Raw genomic sequence first — 16,255 nt, forward strand, 5'->3', positions numbered from 1 at the left:
TTTTGAATTGACTTAGGAAAAAAATTCATGTGTTGAATGTAAAAAAGCAGCTTCAAGAAGAATGAATATAGCTTGCTACTTATATTTTTAAGATATATATCTTCAGTTCAGTCGTTCAGTCATGTCCGACTCTTTGTGACCCCATGAATCGCAGCACGCCAGGCCTCCCTGTCCATCACCAACTCCCAGAGTTTACTCAAACTCATATTCATCGAGTCGGTGATGTCATCCAGCCATCTCATCCTCTGTCGTCCCCTTCTCCTCCTGCCCCCATTCCTCACAGCATCAGGGTCTTTTCCAATGAGTCAACTCTTTGCATGAGGTGGCCAAAGTATTGGAGTTTCAGCTTTAGCATCAGTCCTTCCAAAGAACACCCAGGACTGATCTCCTTTAGAATGGACTGGTTGGATCTCTGTGCAATCCAAGGGACTCTCAAGAGTCTTTTCCAAGGGTCTTCCTAGGGCATTACAAATCCATGTTTATCATCTGAAAGTGAAAAAAAATACATGAATAAAAGAAAGCATAACTTAAAATCCCCTAAACACTGTCATCCAGAAATGACATTGTTAATGAGGACACCTCTTGTTACAAGTTTGGGATTGGGTCCATATTTGTTTGGTAGAGGAGATTGATTTCTTACTTGAAGAGTCTCAATTAAGGTTGTTGGGCCTAAAGTTTAATTTTTTGTTACTGGGGCAATATTTTTGTATAAAATTTGTTCCTTAAATGCAGTTTCTCAAATATTGGGAATTTTTATCTTCTGTTTGTGTCCATTATCCCATGTACAGACAAGATTGTGCTTAGACAACTATAAGATATAGTAAACACTCTAAGAGTTGGATACAGCTGAGCGACTGAACTGAACTGAACTAACAGGCAAACTTACCAGGCTTCTCTGGTAGCTCAGGTGGTAAAGAATCCACCTGTAAAGCGGGAGACCTGGGTTTGATCCCATTTAATCCCTGGGTCGGGAAGATCCCCTGGAGGAGGGGATGGCAACCCATTCCAGTATTTTTGCCTAGAGAATCCCTATGGACAGAGAAGCTGGGCAGGCTGCAGTCCATGGGGTTGCAGACAGTCGGACACGACTGAGCACAGCACACAGCATATATGAATGGTGCCTACTAGATCTTGTTGGCAAACTTAAGGCTGAATGAATTCCTAATTTAGAAGCCCCAGATTTTCATTTCCTGCTCTGACTAAACTGGAACACGGAACTCCCTTTCTCTTCTGTGTGGCTGAATCCTAGACCAGAACCAGACATAGGCAAGCAACTCTTCTTACTATAGTCTTGTCTTAAGCCTTTCAAATTGGGAGCCTCTGGTGGGAGAGTAAAAGGAGGAAAGTAAGTTTTCCACACCGTTGTCTGCTCCTGCCCCATACAAAACACTCCCTGCCTAGAACAGACTTTAGTAATCATTCCTGTCCATTTTATATTGATGCTTAACAGAGGCCCTTCTTGAAGTCAGAAAGAGGACTGGGTAAAATAAGTGACTAACAGCCCTCATTTTTTCTATCTAAACACAGTGGACTTAAGTGTCAGACTGATGGTCAGCAGACTGTTGCTCTTCCCCACTCAGCATCAATGAACAGCCTAAGTCATATCTGCTTTTCTGTGAGCCTCTAAGCCTTCTCTCAGCTTCTTTGAAGTTACTTAGAAATAATATCCTGGTTTTACTTCCTAGGATATTTCTAGGTATATTTCTTCAGTGGATCCTCTTGGAAGCAATTAAAATGCATATACATGTTACTTAAATTGATGTAAAGACTAGCCTATATCTGGCTAAGAAGTCATCCTTTAATTCTGTTTCCTCTTTTAAAACGTTCCTCACCAGCTATTATCCAGTTAAGCTCATCTCATAGAGTTATGCAGTATCATAAGTATTCAGTTCAGTTCTGTTCACTCAGTTGTGTCCAACTCTTTGCGACCCCATGAATCACAGCACGCCAGGCTTCCCTGTCCATCACCAACTCCCAGAGTTTACTCAAACTCATATCCATCGAGTCGGTGATGTCATCCAGCCATCTCATCCTCTGTCATCCCCTTCTCCTCCTGCCCCCATTCCTCACAGCATCAGGGTCTTTTCCAATGAGTCAACTCTTTGCATGAGGTGGCCAAAGTATTGGAGTTTCAGCTTTAACATCAGTCCTTCCAAAGAACACCCAGGACTGATCTCCTTTAGAATGGACTGGTTGGATCTCTGTGCAATCCAAGGGACTCTCAAGAGTCTTCTCCAACACCACAGTTCAAAAGCATCAATTTTTCGGCACTCAGCTTTCTTCACAGTCCAACTCTCACATCCATACATGACCACTGGAAAAACCATAGCCTTGACTAGATGCACCTTTGTTGGCAAAGTAATGTCTCTGCTTTTGAACATGCTATCTAGGTTGGTCATAACTTTCCTTCCAAGGAGTAAGTGTCTTTTAATTTCATGGCTGCAGTCACCATCTGCAGTGATTTTGGAGCCCAGAAAAATAAAGTCTGACACTGTTTCCCCATCTATTCCCCATGAAGTGGTGGGATCGGATGCCATGATCTTCGTTTTCTGAATGTTGAGCTTTAAGCCAACTTTTTCACTCTCCACTTTCACTTTCATCAAGAGGCTTTTTAGTTCCTCTTCACTTTCTGCCATAAGGGTGGTGTCATCTGCATATCTGAGGTTATTGATATTTCTCCTGGCAATCTTGATTCCAGCTTGTATAATAACTATCAAATTGTATGATATTAAAAATGCCTTAGAATTCGTCCTCTTTTGAGATGTGAAATTTCATACCTTTATCAAATAGTAAATATAACTGACAGTGATCTCAACAATTCCCTCTAATTGTGAATTTTAAGAAGATAATTTCTTCAGTTACCAAATGTGATAGACACATTTAACTAGGTGATTAAACCGTTTAGATTTTACCTTTAGGAAATTGGATTCTTCTCCAAGGTTAAGGTACTGAAAAATGTCAGTCTTTAATTTCAGCTAGCTATTCTCTTTCTAGCAATCCAATGTGAAATGATACCTTATCTTTTAAAAGATTTATTTTTAGCATAATACATTTAGTAATGTAATTTAAACATATGTTATATGTTGGGTATAGGTTAAGTATTGGGACAATGACTTTGCTGAAAACGGCTGTTTCCATCTTATCTTTTCTTTCTTCCTTTATTTAAGGATTCCTAGATGAGGTTATGAAGAAGTATGGCAGTTTGGTCCCACTCAGTGAAAAAGATGTCCTTGGAAGATTAAAAGATGTCTTTAATGAAGACTTTTCTAATAGGTTTGTCGATGATGCTTAAGTTAAGCCCTTGAAAAGAAAATTATTGGCTTATAGGACTTTTCTCTTGATTAAAAAAAAAAAAACCTGATACTTAACAATAAACTGAGTTAAACTTCTGTTGTTGTTTTACTTTCAAAATATTTCTGTTTCAGAAAACCGTTTATCAATAGGGAAATAACAAACTATCGGGCCAGACATCAAAAATGCAACTTCCGCATCTTCTACAATAAGCACATGCTGGATATGGATGATCTAGCAACCCTGGATGGTCAGAATTGGCTGAATGACCAGGTGAGTGTATTGTATATTCTCACCATAGAAAAGTTGCAAAGGATGTTGGACAGTGAAGTATAAAATGCAACATCTGGGTTGACCTCACAATTATCTTTTGGAATCAAGTATTCTTCATTCCTTACTGAAGTGACTGCTCACTCACCCAGTATTAGAAAGGTTTGATTACTATTAGCAGTAGCTATGTTATTCCTTCGGAGTGGATGTTCTGAATTGTATGTGGGGTTAATGGGTTTTATATTGACTTTTTATAGGTCATAAATATGTATGGTGAGCTGATAATGGATGCAGTCCCAGACAAAGTAAGTGAAAACTTTTTCTACAGGAGAGAGGGTCCTATGTAAAAAGAAGAAAGAAAGCTTTTTCTTTTAAAGAAAGAAGCTTTTTCTTTTTTAAAAAATTGTAATTATTTGATATTTCTTAGATTTTTTAAAAAGATGTTTGTCTTGATCATGTGTTAGAATTGGGCATAAGTTCTATAAAATCATGTGAGCATAAAATCATGCCAGTGTTTTCCTGCTTATTTATTTCAGAGTGGGTGTATTTTTTATATTTTTGATATCTTGGGGAGGCTTTTTTTTTTTTACATGCACAAAAAGGACTGTTCACTTTAAGCATTTAAATTTAACTTAAAGAATTTTTTTAACTTAATGTCTTATTCTCTTAAAAAATGTAGTACAGTGTGTTCATCTTCACTTTTTCTTGGATTAATCTTTGATACTCAGTTTAAATACAAACTAACCCCCATTAAACTCTTAAATTCCCTCAAGAGCTTAGTTACATATCAAAAAGCTATTTTTTTTTATTTAATATATTTTGTTTCTGCATACTGATTGCCTGATTGGTAGCCATTAATTTCAACAAGCAAAACCTTTCCAATAAAGCAAAACCTTTTTAAGTACTTCATGAACTTTCATAAGTCTAATAATTTAAACAGGTAAATATAAGGAATCTCAGATTCCAACACTTTATTAATAGAGACAGAAGGTCATAACTTTCCACTTAAAATAAAAAATTGATTAAACATTTTAAATTGGAATCATGAAGCTAATCTGTCAGATTCTCTATTTTGTCAAATTCTCTTAATCAAAGTGTAAATCTAAACATACAGATGATTTTTAACATAAAAGTATTCATTTCAAAACTATAATTTCCCTTTATCACCACTACGTTTAATTCTAAACCTTCACGGTATAAAAAAGACACAACTGAAAGTGGTTCTCAAAGTATGGTCGCCAAACCAGCAGCGTCAGCATCACATGGGAATTTACTAGAAATGCAAATTTTTGAAAAAAGTAGGGAAAACCACTAGACCATTCAGGTATGACCTAAATCAAATCCCTTAACGATTATACAGTGGAAGTAACAAATAGATTCAAAGGATTAGATCTGATAGTGTGCCTGAAGAACTATGGACAGAGGTTTGTGACACTGTACGGGAGGCAATGATCAAGACCATCCCCAAGAAAAAGAAATGCAAAAAGGCAAAATGGCTGTCTGAGGAGGACTTACAAATAGCTGAAAAAAGAAGAGAAGCTAAAGGCAAAGGAGAAGAAGAAAGATATACCCATTTGAATGCAGAGTTCCAAAGACCTGAATGCAGAGTTACAACTCTCTCTCCAAAGAGAGTTCTTATCTCTCTTCCAAGGAGAGATAAGAAAGCCTTCCTCGGAGATCAGTGCAAAGAAATAGTGGAAAAAAATAGAATGGGAAAAACTAGAGATCTCTTCAAGAAAATTAGAGATACCAAGGGAACATTTCATGCAAAGATGGACACAATAAAGGACAGAAATGGTATGGACCTAACAGAAGCAGAAGATATTAAGAAGAGGTGGCAAGAATACACAGAACGATACAAAAAAGACCTTCACGACCCAGATAACCACCACGATGATGTGATCACTCACCTTGAGCCAGACATCCTGGAATGGGAAGTCAAGTGGGCCTTAGGAAGCATCACTACAACAAAGCTAGTGGAGGTGATGGAATTCCAGCTGAACTTCAGTTTCAAAAGCTAAAAGATGACGCTGTGAAAGTGCTGCACTCAGTATGGCAGCAAATTTGGAAAACTCATCAGTGGCCACAGGACTAGAAAAGGTCAGTTTTCATTCCAATCCCACAAAAGGGCAGTGCCAAAGAATGTTCAAACTACTGCACAATTTCATTCATCTCACATGCTAGCAAAGTAATGCCCCAAATTCTCCAAGCCAGGCTTCAACAGTATGTGAAGTTCAGATATTCAATCTGGATTTAGAAAAGGCAGAAGAACCAGAGATCAAATTGCAAACATCCTCTGGATGATCAAAAAGCAAGAGAATCCCAGAAAAACATCTACTTCTGCTTTATTGACTATGCCAAAGCCTTTGACTGTGTGGATCATAACAAACTATGGAAAATTCTTAAAGGGATGGGAATACCAGACCACCTTACTTGCCTCCTAAGAAATCTGTATGCAGGTCAAGAAGCATCAGTTAGAACCAGACATGGAACAACAGACTGGTTCCAAATCAGGAAAGGAGTACCTCAAAGCTGTATATTGTCACCCTGCTTATTTACATTAGAGAGCAGAGTACATCATGCAAAATGCCAGGCTGGATGAAACACAAGCTAGAATGAAGATTGCCAGAAGAACATCAATAACCTCAGATATGCAGATGACACCACCCTTATGGCAGAAAGTGAAGAAGAACTAAAGAGTCTCTTGATGAAGGTGAAAGAGGATAGTGAAAAAGTTGACTTAAAACTCAACATTCAAAAAAGGAAGATCATGGCATCCAGTCCCATCACTTCACGGCAAATAGATGGGGAAACAAAGGAAACAGTGACAGACTTTATTTTTGGGGGGCTCCAAAATCACTGCAGATGGTGACTGCACCCATAAAATTAAAAGAAACTTGCTCCTTGGAAGAAAAGCTATGACTAACCTATACAGCATATTAAAAAGCAGAGATATTACTTTGCCAACAAAAGTCCATCTAGTCAAAGCTATGGTTTTTCCAGTAGTCATGTATGGATGTGAGAGTCGGACCATAATGAAAACTGAGTGCCGAAGAATTGATGCTTTGAACTGTGGTGTTGGAGAAGATTATTGAGAGTCCCATGGATTTCAAGGAGATCAAACCAGTCCATCATAAAGGAAATCAGTGCTGAATACTCATTGGAAGGACTGATGCTGAAGCTGAAACTCCAATACTTTGACCACCTGATGTGAAGAACTGACTCATTGGAAAAGATCCTGATGCTGGGAAAGATTGAAGGCAGGCGGAGAAAGGGACGACAGAGGATGAGATGTTGGATGGCATCACCGACTTGATGGACATGAGTTTGAGCAAGCTCCGGGAGCTGGTGATGGACAGGGAAGCCTGGCATGCTGCAGTCCCTGGGGTCGAAAAGAGTTGGACATGACAGAGTGACTGAACTAATTGAAAGTGGTTCTCAGAGTGACTGAACTAATTGAAAGTGGTTCTCAATGTATGGTCCCCAAACCAGCAGCATCAGCATCATGTGAGAATTTACTAGAAGCGCAAATTTTTGGATCCATCCAAAATTTCTGGTAAGTCTGAAACTGGAGAGCACGTCCTAGCAATCTGTTTTAATAAGCCCTTCAGATTCTGATGCACTCAAAAGTTTGAGAATCAATGCCTAGAGATGGCTACTATAAGCATTTTTATGGATACCTAAGGCTAAGGCTATAAGCATTTTTATAGATACCATCGAGATAATCATGATGGTGTGATCACTCACCTAGAGCCAGACATCCTGGAATGTGAAGTCAAGTGGGCCTCAGAAAGCATCACTACGAACAAAGCCAGTGGAGGTGATGGAATTCCAGTTCAGCTATTTCAAATCCTGGAAGATGATGCTGTGAAAGTGCTGCACTTAATATGCCAGCAAATTTGGAAAACTCAACAGTGGTCACAGGACTGGAAAAGGTCAGTTTTCATTCCAATCCCAAAGAAAGGCAATGCCAAAGAATGCTCAAACTACTGCACAATTGCACTCATCTCACACGCTAGTAAAGTAATGTTCAAAATTCTCCAAGCGAGGCTTCAGCAATACATGAACCATGAACTTTCAGATGTTCAAGCTGGTTTTAGAAAAGGCAGAGGAACCAGAGATCAAATTGCCAACATCCACTGGATCATTGAAAAAGCAAGAGAGTTCCAGAAAAACATCTATTTCTGCTTTATTGATAATGCCAAAGCCTTTGACTGTGTGGATCACAATAAACTGTGGAAAATTCTGAAAGAGATGAGAATACCAGACCACCTGACCTGCCTCTTGAGTAACCTGTATGCAGGTCAGGAACCAACAGTTAGAACTGGACACGGAACAACAGACTGGTTCCAAATAGGAAAAGGAGTACGTCAAGGCTGTATATGTCACCCTGCTTATTTAACTTCTATGCAGAGTACATCATGAGAAAGGCTGGGCTGAAAGAGGCACAAGCTGGAATCAAGATTGCCAGGAGAAATATCAATAACCTCAGATATGCAGATGACACCACCCTTATGGCAGAAAGTGAAGAGGAAGTAAAGAGCCTCTTGATGAAGGTGAAAGAGGAGAGTGAAAAAGGTGGCTTAAAACTCAACATTCAGAAAACGAAGATCATGGCATCTGGTCCTATCACTTCATGGGAAATAGATGGGGAAACTGGAAACAGTGTCAGACTTTATTTTTTGGGGCTCCAAAATCACTGCAGATGGTGATTGCAGCCATGAAATTAAAAGATGCTTACTCCTTGGAAGAAAAGTTATGACCAACCTAGATAGCATACTGAAAAGCAGAGATATTACTTTGCCAGCAAAGGTCCATCTAGTCAAGGCTATGGTTTTTCCAGTGGTCATGTATGGATGTGAGAGTTGGACTGTGAAGAAAGCTGAGTGCTAAAGAATTGATGCTTTTGAACTGTGGTGTTGGAGAAGACTCTTGAGAGTCCCTTGGACTGCAAGGAGATCCAACCAGTCCATTCTGAAGGAGATCAGCCCTGGGATTTCTGTGGAAGGACTGATGCTAAAGCTGAAACTCCAGTACTTTGGCCACCTCATGCAAAGAGGTGACTCATTGGAAAAGATTCTGATGCTGGGAGGGATTGGGGGCAGGAGGAGAAGGGGACGACAGAGGATGAGATGGCTGGATGGCATCACTGACTCGATGGACGTGAGTCTGAGTGAACTCCGGGAGTTGGTGATGAACAGGGAGGCCTGGCGTGCTGCGATTCATGTGGTCGCAAAGAGTCGGACACGACTGAGCGACTGAACTGAACTGAAGGCTCCAGGGTTCTCAAGACAGATGTGCATCAGAATCCTCAGATACCAGATTGCTGAGCCCACTCTCATAGTTTCTGCTTTATTAAGCCTTGAGTGGGGCCTGAGAATTTGTATTTTAACAAGTTCCCAGGTGATACTTACACTGCTGGTCTGATGGCCACATCCTGAGAACCTCAGCACTAACGGGAGCAGTTTTATCTCAAGTGAGTCAAAGTTACTGAGTAAACGCTAGAAGACCATAGTATGTTTACTCTCTCTGGTGAGCTGATAGTCATTTATAAGCCAGAATTTTGAAAAGGCCAAGGATGCAGAACATGATGCGCCATATGACTAATTTTTTCAGTGTTAGCAGTGACCTTTTTATAGTTACTATTGGGCTTCCCTGATAGCTCAGTTGGTAAAGAATCCGCCTGCAATGCAGGAGACCCTGGTTCAATTCCTGGGTCGGGAAGATCCCCTGGAGAAAGGCAGGCTACCCACTCCAGTCTTCTGGCCTAGAGAATTCCATGGACAGTCCATGGGGTCGCAAAGAGTCGGACACGACTAAGCCACTTTCACTTTCATGACGATCAGTTCAGTCACTCAGTCGTGTCTGACTCTTTGTGACGCCATGAATTGCAGCACGCCAGGCCTCCCTGTCTATCACCAACTCCCGGAGTTCATCCAAACTCATGTCCATCGAGTTGGTGATGCCATCCAGCCATCTCATCCTCTGTCGTCCCCTCCTCCTCCTGCCCCCAATCCCTCCCAGCATCAGGGTCTTTTCCAAGGAGTCAACTCTTCGCATGAGGTGGCCAAAGTATTGGAGTTTCAGCTTTAGCATCAGTCCTTCCAAAAAACACCCAGGACTGATCTCCTTTAGAATGGACTGGTTGGATCTCCTTGCAGTCCAAGGGACTCTCAAGAGTCTTCTCCAACACCACAGTTCAAAGCATCAATTCTTTAGCACTCAGCTTTCTTCACAGTCCAACTCTCACATCCATACATGACCATTGGAAAAACCATAGCCTTGACAAGATGGACCTTTGTTGGCAAAGTAATGTCTCTGCTTTTCAGTATGCTATCTAGGTTGGTCATAACTTTTCTTCCAAGGAGTAAGCATCTTTTAATTTCATGGCTGCAATCACCATCTGCAGTGATTTTGGAGCCCAAAAAAATAAAGTCTGACACTGTTTCCTCTGTTTCCCCATCTATTTCCCATGAAGTGATGGGACCAGATGCCATGATCTTCGTTTTCTGAATGTTGAGTTTTAAGCCACCTTTTTCACTCTCCTCTTTCACCTTCATCAAGAGGCTCTTTACTTCCTCTTCACTTTCTGCCATAAGGGTGGTGTCATCTGCATATCTGAGGTTATTGATATTTCTCCTGGCAATCTTGATTCCAGCTTGTGCTTCTTCCAGCCTAGCCTTTCTCATGATGTACTCTGCATAGAAGTTAAATAAGCAGGATGACAATATACAGCCTTGACGTACTCCTTTTCCTATTTGGAACCAGTTTGTTGTTCCGTGTCCAGTTCCAAGTGTTGCTTCCTGACCTGCATATAGGTTTCTCAAGAGGCAGGTCAGGTGGTCTGGTATTTCCATCTCTTTCAGAATTTTCCACAGTTTGTTGTGATCCATAGAGTCAAAGACTTTGGCATAGTCAATAAAGCAGAAATAGATGTTTTTCTGGAACTCTCTTCCTTTTTCTATGATCCAGCGGATGTTGGCAATTTGATCTCTGGTTCTTCTGCCTTTTCTAAAACCAGCTTGAACTGGTTTGAACTTGGAAGGTCACAGTTCATGTATTGCTGAAGCCTGGCTTGGAGAATTTTGAGCATTACTTTACTAGCGTGTGAGATGAGTGCAATTGTGCGGTAGTTTGAGCATTCTTTGGCATTGCCTTTCTTTGGGATTGGAATGAAAACTGACCTTTTCCAGTCCTGTGGCCACTGCTGAGTTTTCCAAATTTGCTGGCATATTGAGCGCAGCACTTTCACAGCATCATCTTTCAAGATTTGAAATAGCTGAACTGGAATTCCATCACCTCCACTGGCTTTGTTCATAGTGATGCTTTCTAAGGCCCGCTTGACTTCACATTCCAGGATGTCTGGCTCTAGGTGAGTGATCACACCATCGTGATTATCTTGGTCGTGAAGATCTTTTTTGTACAGTTCTTCTGTGTATTCTTGCCATCTCTTCTTAATATCTTCTGCTTCTGTTAGGTCCATACCATTTCTATCCTTTATCGAGCCCATCTTTGCATGAAATGTTCCTTTGGTATCTCTGATTTTCTTGAAGAGATGACTATAGAAGTCTCCAAATCCACATTCCTCAAATGGGATTAGTTTTGTACTTCCCATCCCTTGATTTCAAGGTAACTGTTACCTTATTCTTTCAACTTTATCACCTGATTTGGCAAGATGTATCAGATTGTTTCTTTACTTGATTGGATTCAGGTCATCTGTTTATGTCCGCAGTCCAGTTCTGATAAGAGACCACATCTGTAAGGTCATTCTAATGAAAATTTGAAATAGTCTTCTGTGAACTGCTGTAATGTATGTTTTTGTCATTATTTTTAAGAAAAAAGTTTTCCTCATTTTTCGGTCTGTCTTACATTCAGGGATTTTTAAATTTCCCTTTGAAGTCCTGACACAGCCTATATAATCTTGAGTGCTTGTATTTGATGTCTTTCTAGGTTCACTTCTTCAACAGCTTTTTTCACAGACAGCTGGTTACCAAAGGATATAATGGAGTAAAAAGATGGACTAAAAAGGTATTTGCTTTATTTCTTTTTTATTCTAAATTTGAAGTGCAGATGAAGCTGTCTTTACTGCCAGTATGATATATAGTAGAAACAGGCCCATTAACTTAAAGTTGCTTTTTATTATTTCTTTTAAATCTTTTTGTTTGAAGGACAAGACACTAGTAAAATTTCTGAATCTATCCAGTTGATTGGAATCTGCTAGAACAGAAAGCACTGGATTGGAAGTTAAAGGTTCTGACACTGTTATTAGCTGGCTGTCCAACTTAGATAAGGTTAATTTGGGCTTCAGATTGCTTATTTATAAAAACAAAATGATAAAGCAATCCCTAAGGTTCTTTCCAACCTTAATTTCTCTCTTTATTCATTGACTGTGTCAGAAACATTATTTTAAAAGCCTATTTATGTTCTATTTTTGATATTAAGTCTTAGGTAATTATGGGTGTAAATTATTTTTGCAAAGTACAAACAGCTGATTGAACATTGCTAGGTAGGTTTTTTGTACAAGGCATCATCAGTAGTGCTATTATGCTGGTAGAAGCATGGGAGAAGAAAGAATAGCCGGAACACAGAGACCAAAGAAGGGAGTGTCATGAAGTGAATCTGATTCAGAGATGCAGGGCCTTGTGGTCTACATTTTAAATTTTATCCTAAATGTGTAAGAATCTATTGAAGGGTTTTAGGTGATGACATCCAATTTGTATTTTGCTCTAAGTGGCACTGAAGATGGATGAATGTGGGAGCAAAGTTGATGTGAGTAGGAGGCCACTGCAGATTAAGTGTACTTTAAATTACAATAGTAGAAGAGATGGGAGTTGTACACAAATACGAGTGTGACCTAGGAAGTAAATTAACAGGGGGGCTGGTGCACTGGGACGACCCAGAGGGATGGTATGGTGAGGGAGGAGGGTTCAGGATGGGGAACACATGTATACCTGTGGTGGATTCATTTCGATATTTGGCAAAACCAATACAATATTGTAAAGTTTAAAAATAAAATAAAATTTTAAAAAATAGTAATAAATTAACAGGACTTGGTGATGAGTAGGTTATGAGGGATGAAGAAGAGGAATTGTGAAAGATGAATTCCGAGCATGTAACTTGTGCCACTAGATGGGCTGTGGTGGTGTCTATATTAGAAAAATTGAGAACAGCTAATTAGTAGGGGATTGGTCAACTGAAAAATATATGTTCGAGATTTCCTTGGTGATCCAGTGGCTAAGACTCTGGGCTCCCAATGCAGGGTCCTGGGTTTGATCCCTGTCAGGGAACTAGATCCATCCCACATGCTCCAACAGAGATTGCAAGTGCCACAATTAAGACCTGGTGCAGCCAAATAAATAAAAAAAAGTAAATATAAAATATATATAAATAAAGATATGTATATACATCCATATAATAGGATGCTACTTAACCAGGAGAAGTTACATAGCTGAGGAAAGATGATCATGTGTAGTATGGAGTAGAGAAAGGTTAGACAGGTATATCTTGAAGGTATTGGTTTGGTTCCAGACCACGGCAATAAAGTGAATATTGCAAAGAAGTGCGTCACCAGATTTTTTTGTTTTCCCAGTGCATATAAAAGTTGTTTACACAATAGTCCCTTATGTTTGCAACAGTATTATGTATAAAAAAAATAATGTGCATACCTTATTTAAAAGTACCTTTTTGCTAAAAAAAAAAAAAAAAAATGCTAACCATCCCCTGAGCCTGAGTGAGTTAGAGCAGTAATATCAAAGATCACTGATCATGAATAACTATAATGAATATAATAACAATGAAAAAATTTGAAATATTGCAAGAATTACCAGAATGTGGCAAAGAGACATGAAGTAAACAAATGTTGGAAAAATGGTGCCAATAGGCTTTATCTATGCAGGGTTGCCATAAATCTTTAATTTATAAAATATACAATATCTGCACAGTACAGTAAAACAAGGTATGTTTTGTAAATAGCATGGAAAATTTTCTGAGTAATAAATGACATGAAATTGAAGGAATAAAGCCAAGTATAATTCAGTGTCATTTCATTAAATAGAATAAATTAAATTGTTCCATCTCTTGGACCCTCTCAGATTGGATTAAATCAGAAAATCCAACTATATGTATGTATAAGAAACAAACATAAAATAATATGAAAAAGCTTGAAAGTAAAGTGACAGGTACTAGGCAAATGCAAACCAAAAAAGAAAGGAGTGGCAGTGGCAAGCAAAAAGGAGGAACAGCAGTATTAACAGCAGATGAGGTAGAATTTAGGGTAAAAAGTACACTGTGATAAAATTTTAGTACACAGGAGATATAACAGTGATTACAAAAACAAGGAGACTTTGGTAAACAGTGATATTGAGAGACCTCTTTCATAGTTGGACAAATCTAGCAGATAAAAAATAAGATCATATATAAAAAATACAACCAGTGTTTTTGGTTTAATAGATTTATACTAGATCTTTATACCCTCAAAAAAGAGAATATACATTTATTCTTATATCCAAGAAACATTTGTAAAAATTGATCATGTACTTGGCCAAAATTATTACATATACTATTCCTTAACCACAGTTCAATCAAATTAAAAATAAATAATAAAAGGTCTAAAAAAATCTTTAAAATTTTCACACATATACACATTACTTGATACAACCCTTGGGTCTAAAAGAAAATAGATTATACAGTAAAGGACAGAAAAGGGAACACAATCTTAGCAGCCACTATGGAATAAAATGAAATCTCTTTTGAGAAAAAAAATAATAGTCATAAATGCCATTATTATTAAAGAAAAAAGGAAAAATAGAAGAATTAAGTACTTACTAAGTTTGATTACATTAAGAAAAATTATGGAGCAACCAAGAATTTGGAATGCAACAAATAGTGAAACAATGAAAGTACAAAGAAAATCCACAGCAGAATTTTAAAAAATTTATCTCAAAGCACCAGAGTCCATTCTGTGTGTACAACTTAAAACTCTGATGATATAAAAGAAAAATGAATTAATTCAACTGTATAAAAAGATAAACAGTAAACTGGGAAAAACATTTGATATTTATGTCAAATATTTGATATCAAATATATATTTATATCAAATATCAAAGAACTATTTTTTAAATATATAAGTGCTTCTACATATCAGTAAGAAAACAACCTCACCAACTCAACAGAAAAATGAGTGAATGATACGAATGAAAAGTATTGTAAAGAAGTCCTTGAGTTCTGGATATAAGTCTTCTGTCAAATCTATATTTTTTATTGTTTTGTCTCAGTCTCTAACTTTTCTTCTTATTTCTTTAATATGCGTTTTGATGAATAGAGACTTTTATTTTTATGAAATCTAATTTACCATACTCTTTTCTTTTATAGTCTTGCTTTCTATATCCGGTTTAAGAAATATTTGCCTCATATATTTTCTTCTAACAGCTTTATAGTTTTAGGTTTTACATTTACATCTCTGGTGCATCTCAGTTTTTGTGTAATCATAAGGTAGGGATCAAGGTTTTTCTTCCCCTTCCATATGGTTGGATGGCATCACCGACTCAATGGACATGGGTTTGGGTGGACTGCGGGAGTTGGTGATGGACAGGGAGGCCTGGCGTGCTGCAGACGTGGCTGAACTGAACTGATACATATCCAGTTGTTTCAGTGGCATTTCCTGAAAAGACTTCTCTTTCCCATTTTAATTGCTTTGGCATCTTTGTAGAAAGTTAACTGACCATATATGTGTGGATCTATTTCTGGACTTTATGTTCTTTTGCACTGACCTCTTTGTTCTTACGCTAATACCACACTGTCTTGATCACTGTCTTTACAGTTTGTCTTAAAATCAGTGTAAATGGCCATGTTTAGCCTTCTTTTTCAGATAGCTTTGGCAATTCTAGGTCCTTTCGCATTCTAATAGAAATTTCAGAATCAGTTTGTCAATCTCTACTTTTAAAAAACTTGCTGGGTTATGATTGGGATTGTGTTTAATCTGTACTTTCATTTGGAGACAACGGAGGCCTTAACAGTATTGTCTTTCAGTCTATAAACATGCTATATTTTCCATTTATTTGGATCTTTAATTTTTTTCAGCAATATTTTTTAAATCTTAGTGTACAGATCTTGCACCTAAATGTATCATAGGTATTTCATATTTCTGAAACTGCTATAAACAGAATTTTTAAAATGTTATTTTTCAGTTATTTGCAGTTAGTATAGAGAAGTACAGTTGATTTCTCTATATTGACCTTGTATCCTGTGACTTGTCAAACTCACTGATTCTAGATTTTTGTAGATTCTACGAGATTTTCATAAACGATTATGTCAACAGGTAGTGACTGTTTTATTTCTTCCTTTCCAAACTGTATGCCATCTTTCTCTTGCTTGATTGCACTGGCTAGGACTTCAGTACATTGTTGAATAAAAGTAATGAGGGCAGACACCTTTGCCTTGTTCTTAGGAGGAAAGAATTCAGTTTTTCACTATGATGTCATTTGTAGGGTTTTTATAGATACTCTTTATCAAGTTAAGGCGGAGAAGGCAATGGCACCCCACTCCAGTACTCCTGCCTGGAAAATCCCATGGACAGAGGAGCCTGGTTGGCTGCATTCCATGGGGTCGCTAAGAGTCGGATACGACTGAGCTACTTCACTTTCACTTTTCACTTTCATGCATTGGAGAAGGAAAGGGCAACCCACTCCAGTGTTCT

General features: G+C 38.3%; 1 protein-coding gene across 4 annotated transcripts in view; it reads left to right on the forward strand.

Annotated features, from left to right (window-relative positions):
• The window catches only part of SENP5 (SUMO specific peptidase 5), a 46,160-nt gene that overhangs the window by 21,770 nt on the left and 8,135 nt on the right, over positions 1–16,255 (forward strand). For all 4 annotated transcript variants that reach the window (XM_055568567.1, XM_055568571.1, XM_055568570.1 and 1 more), the window contains 4 exons: positions 3,168–3,273; positions 3,426–3,564; positions 3,819–3,866; positions 11,512–11,589. In XM_055568567.1, coding sequence (XP_055424542.1) covers positions 3,168–3,273; positions 3,426–3,564; positions 3,819–3,866; positions 11,512–11,589 — 371 coding nt within the window. The remainder of the gene's footprint in view (positions 1–3,167; positions 3,274–3,425; positions 3,565–3,818; positions 3,867–11,511; positions 11,590–16,255) is intronic.

Source organism: Bubalus kerabau, chromosome 2, assembly GCF_029407905.1.
Source record: "Bubalus kerabau isolate K-KA32 ecotype Philippines breed swamp buffalo chromosome 2, PCC_UOA_SB_1v2, whole genome shotgun sequence".
Lineage (NCBI taxonomy): Eukaryota > Metazoa > Chordata > Mammalia > Artiodactyla > Bovidae > Bubalus > Bubalus kerabau.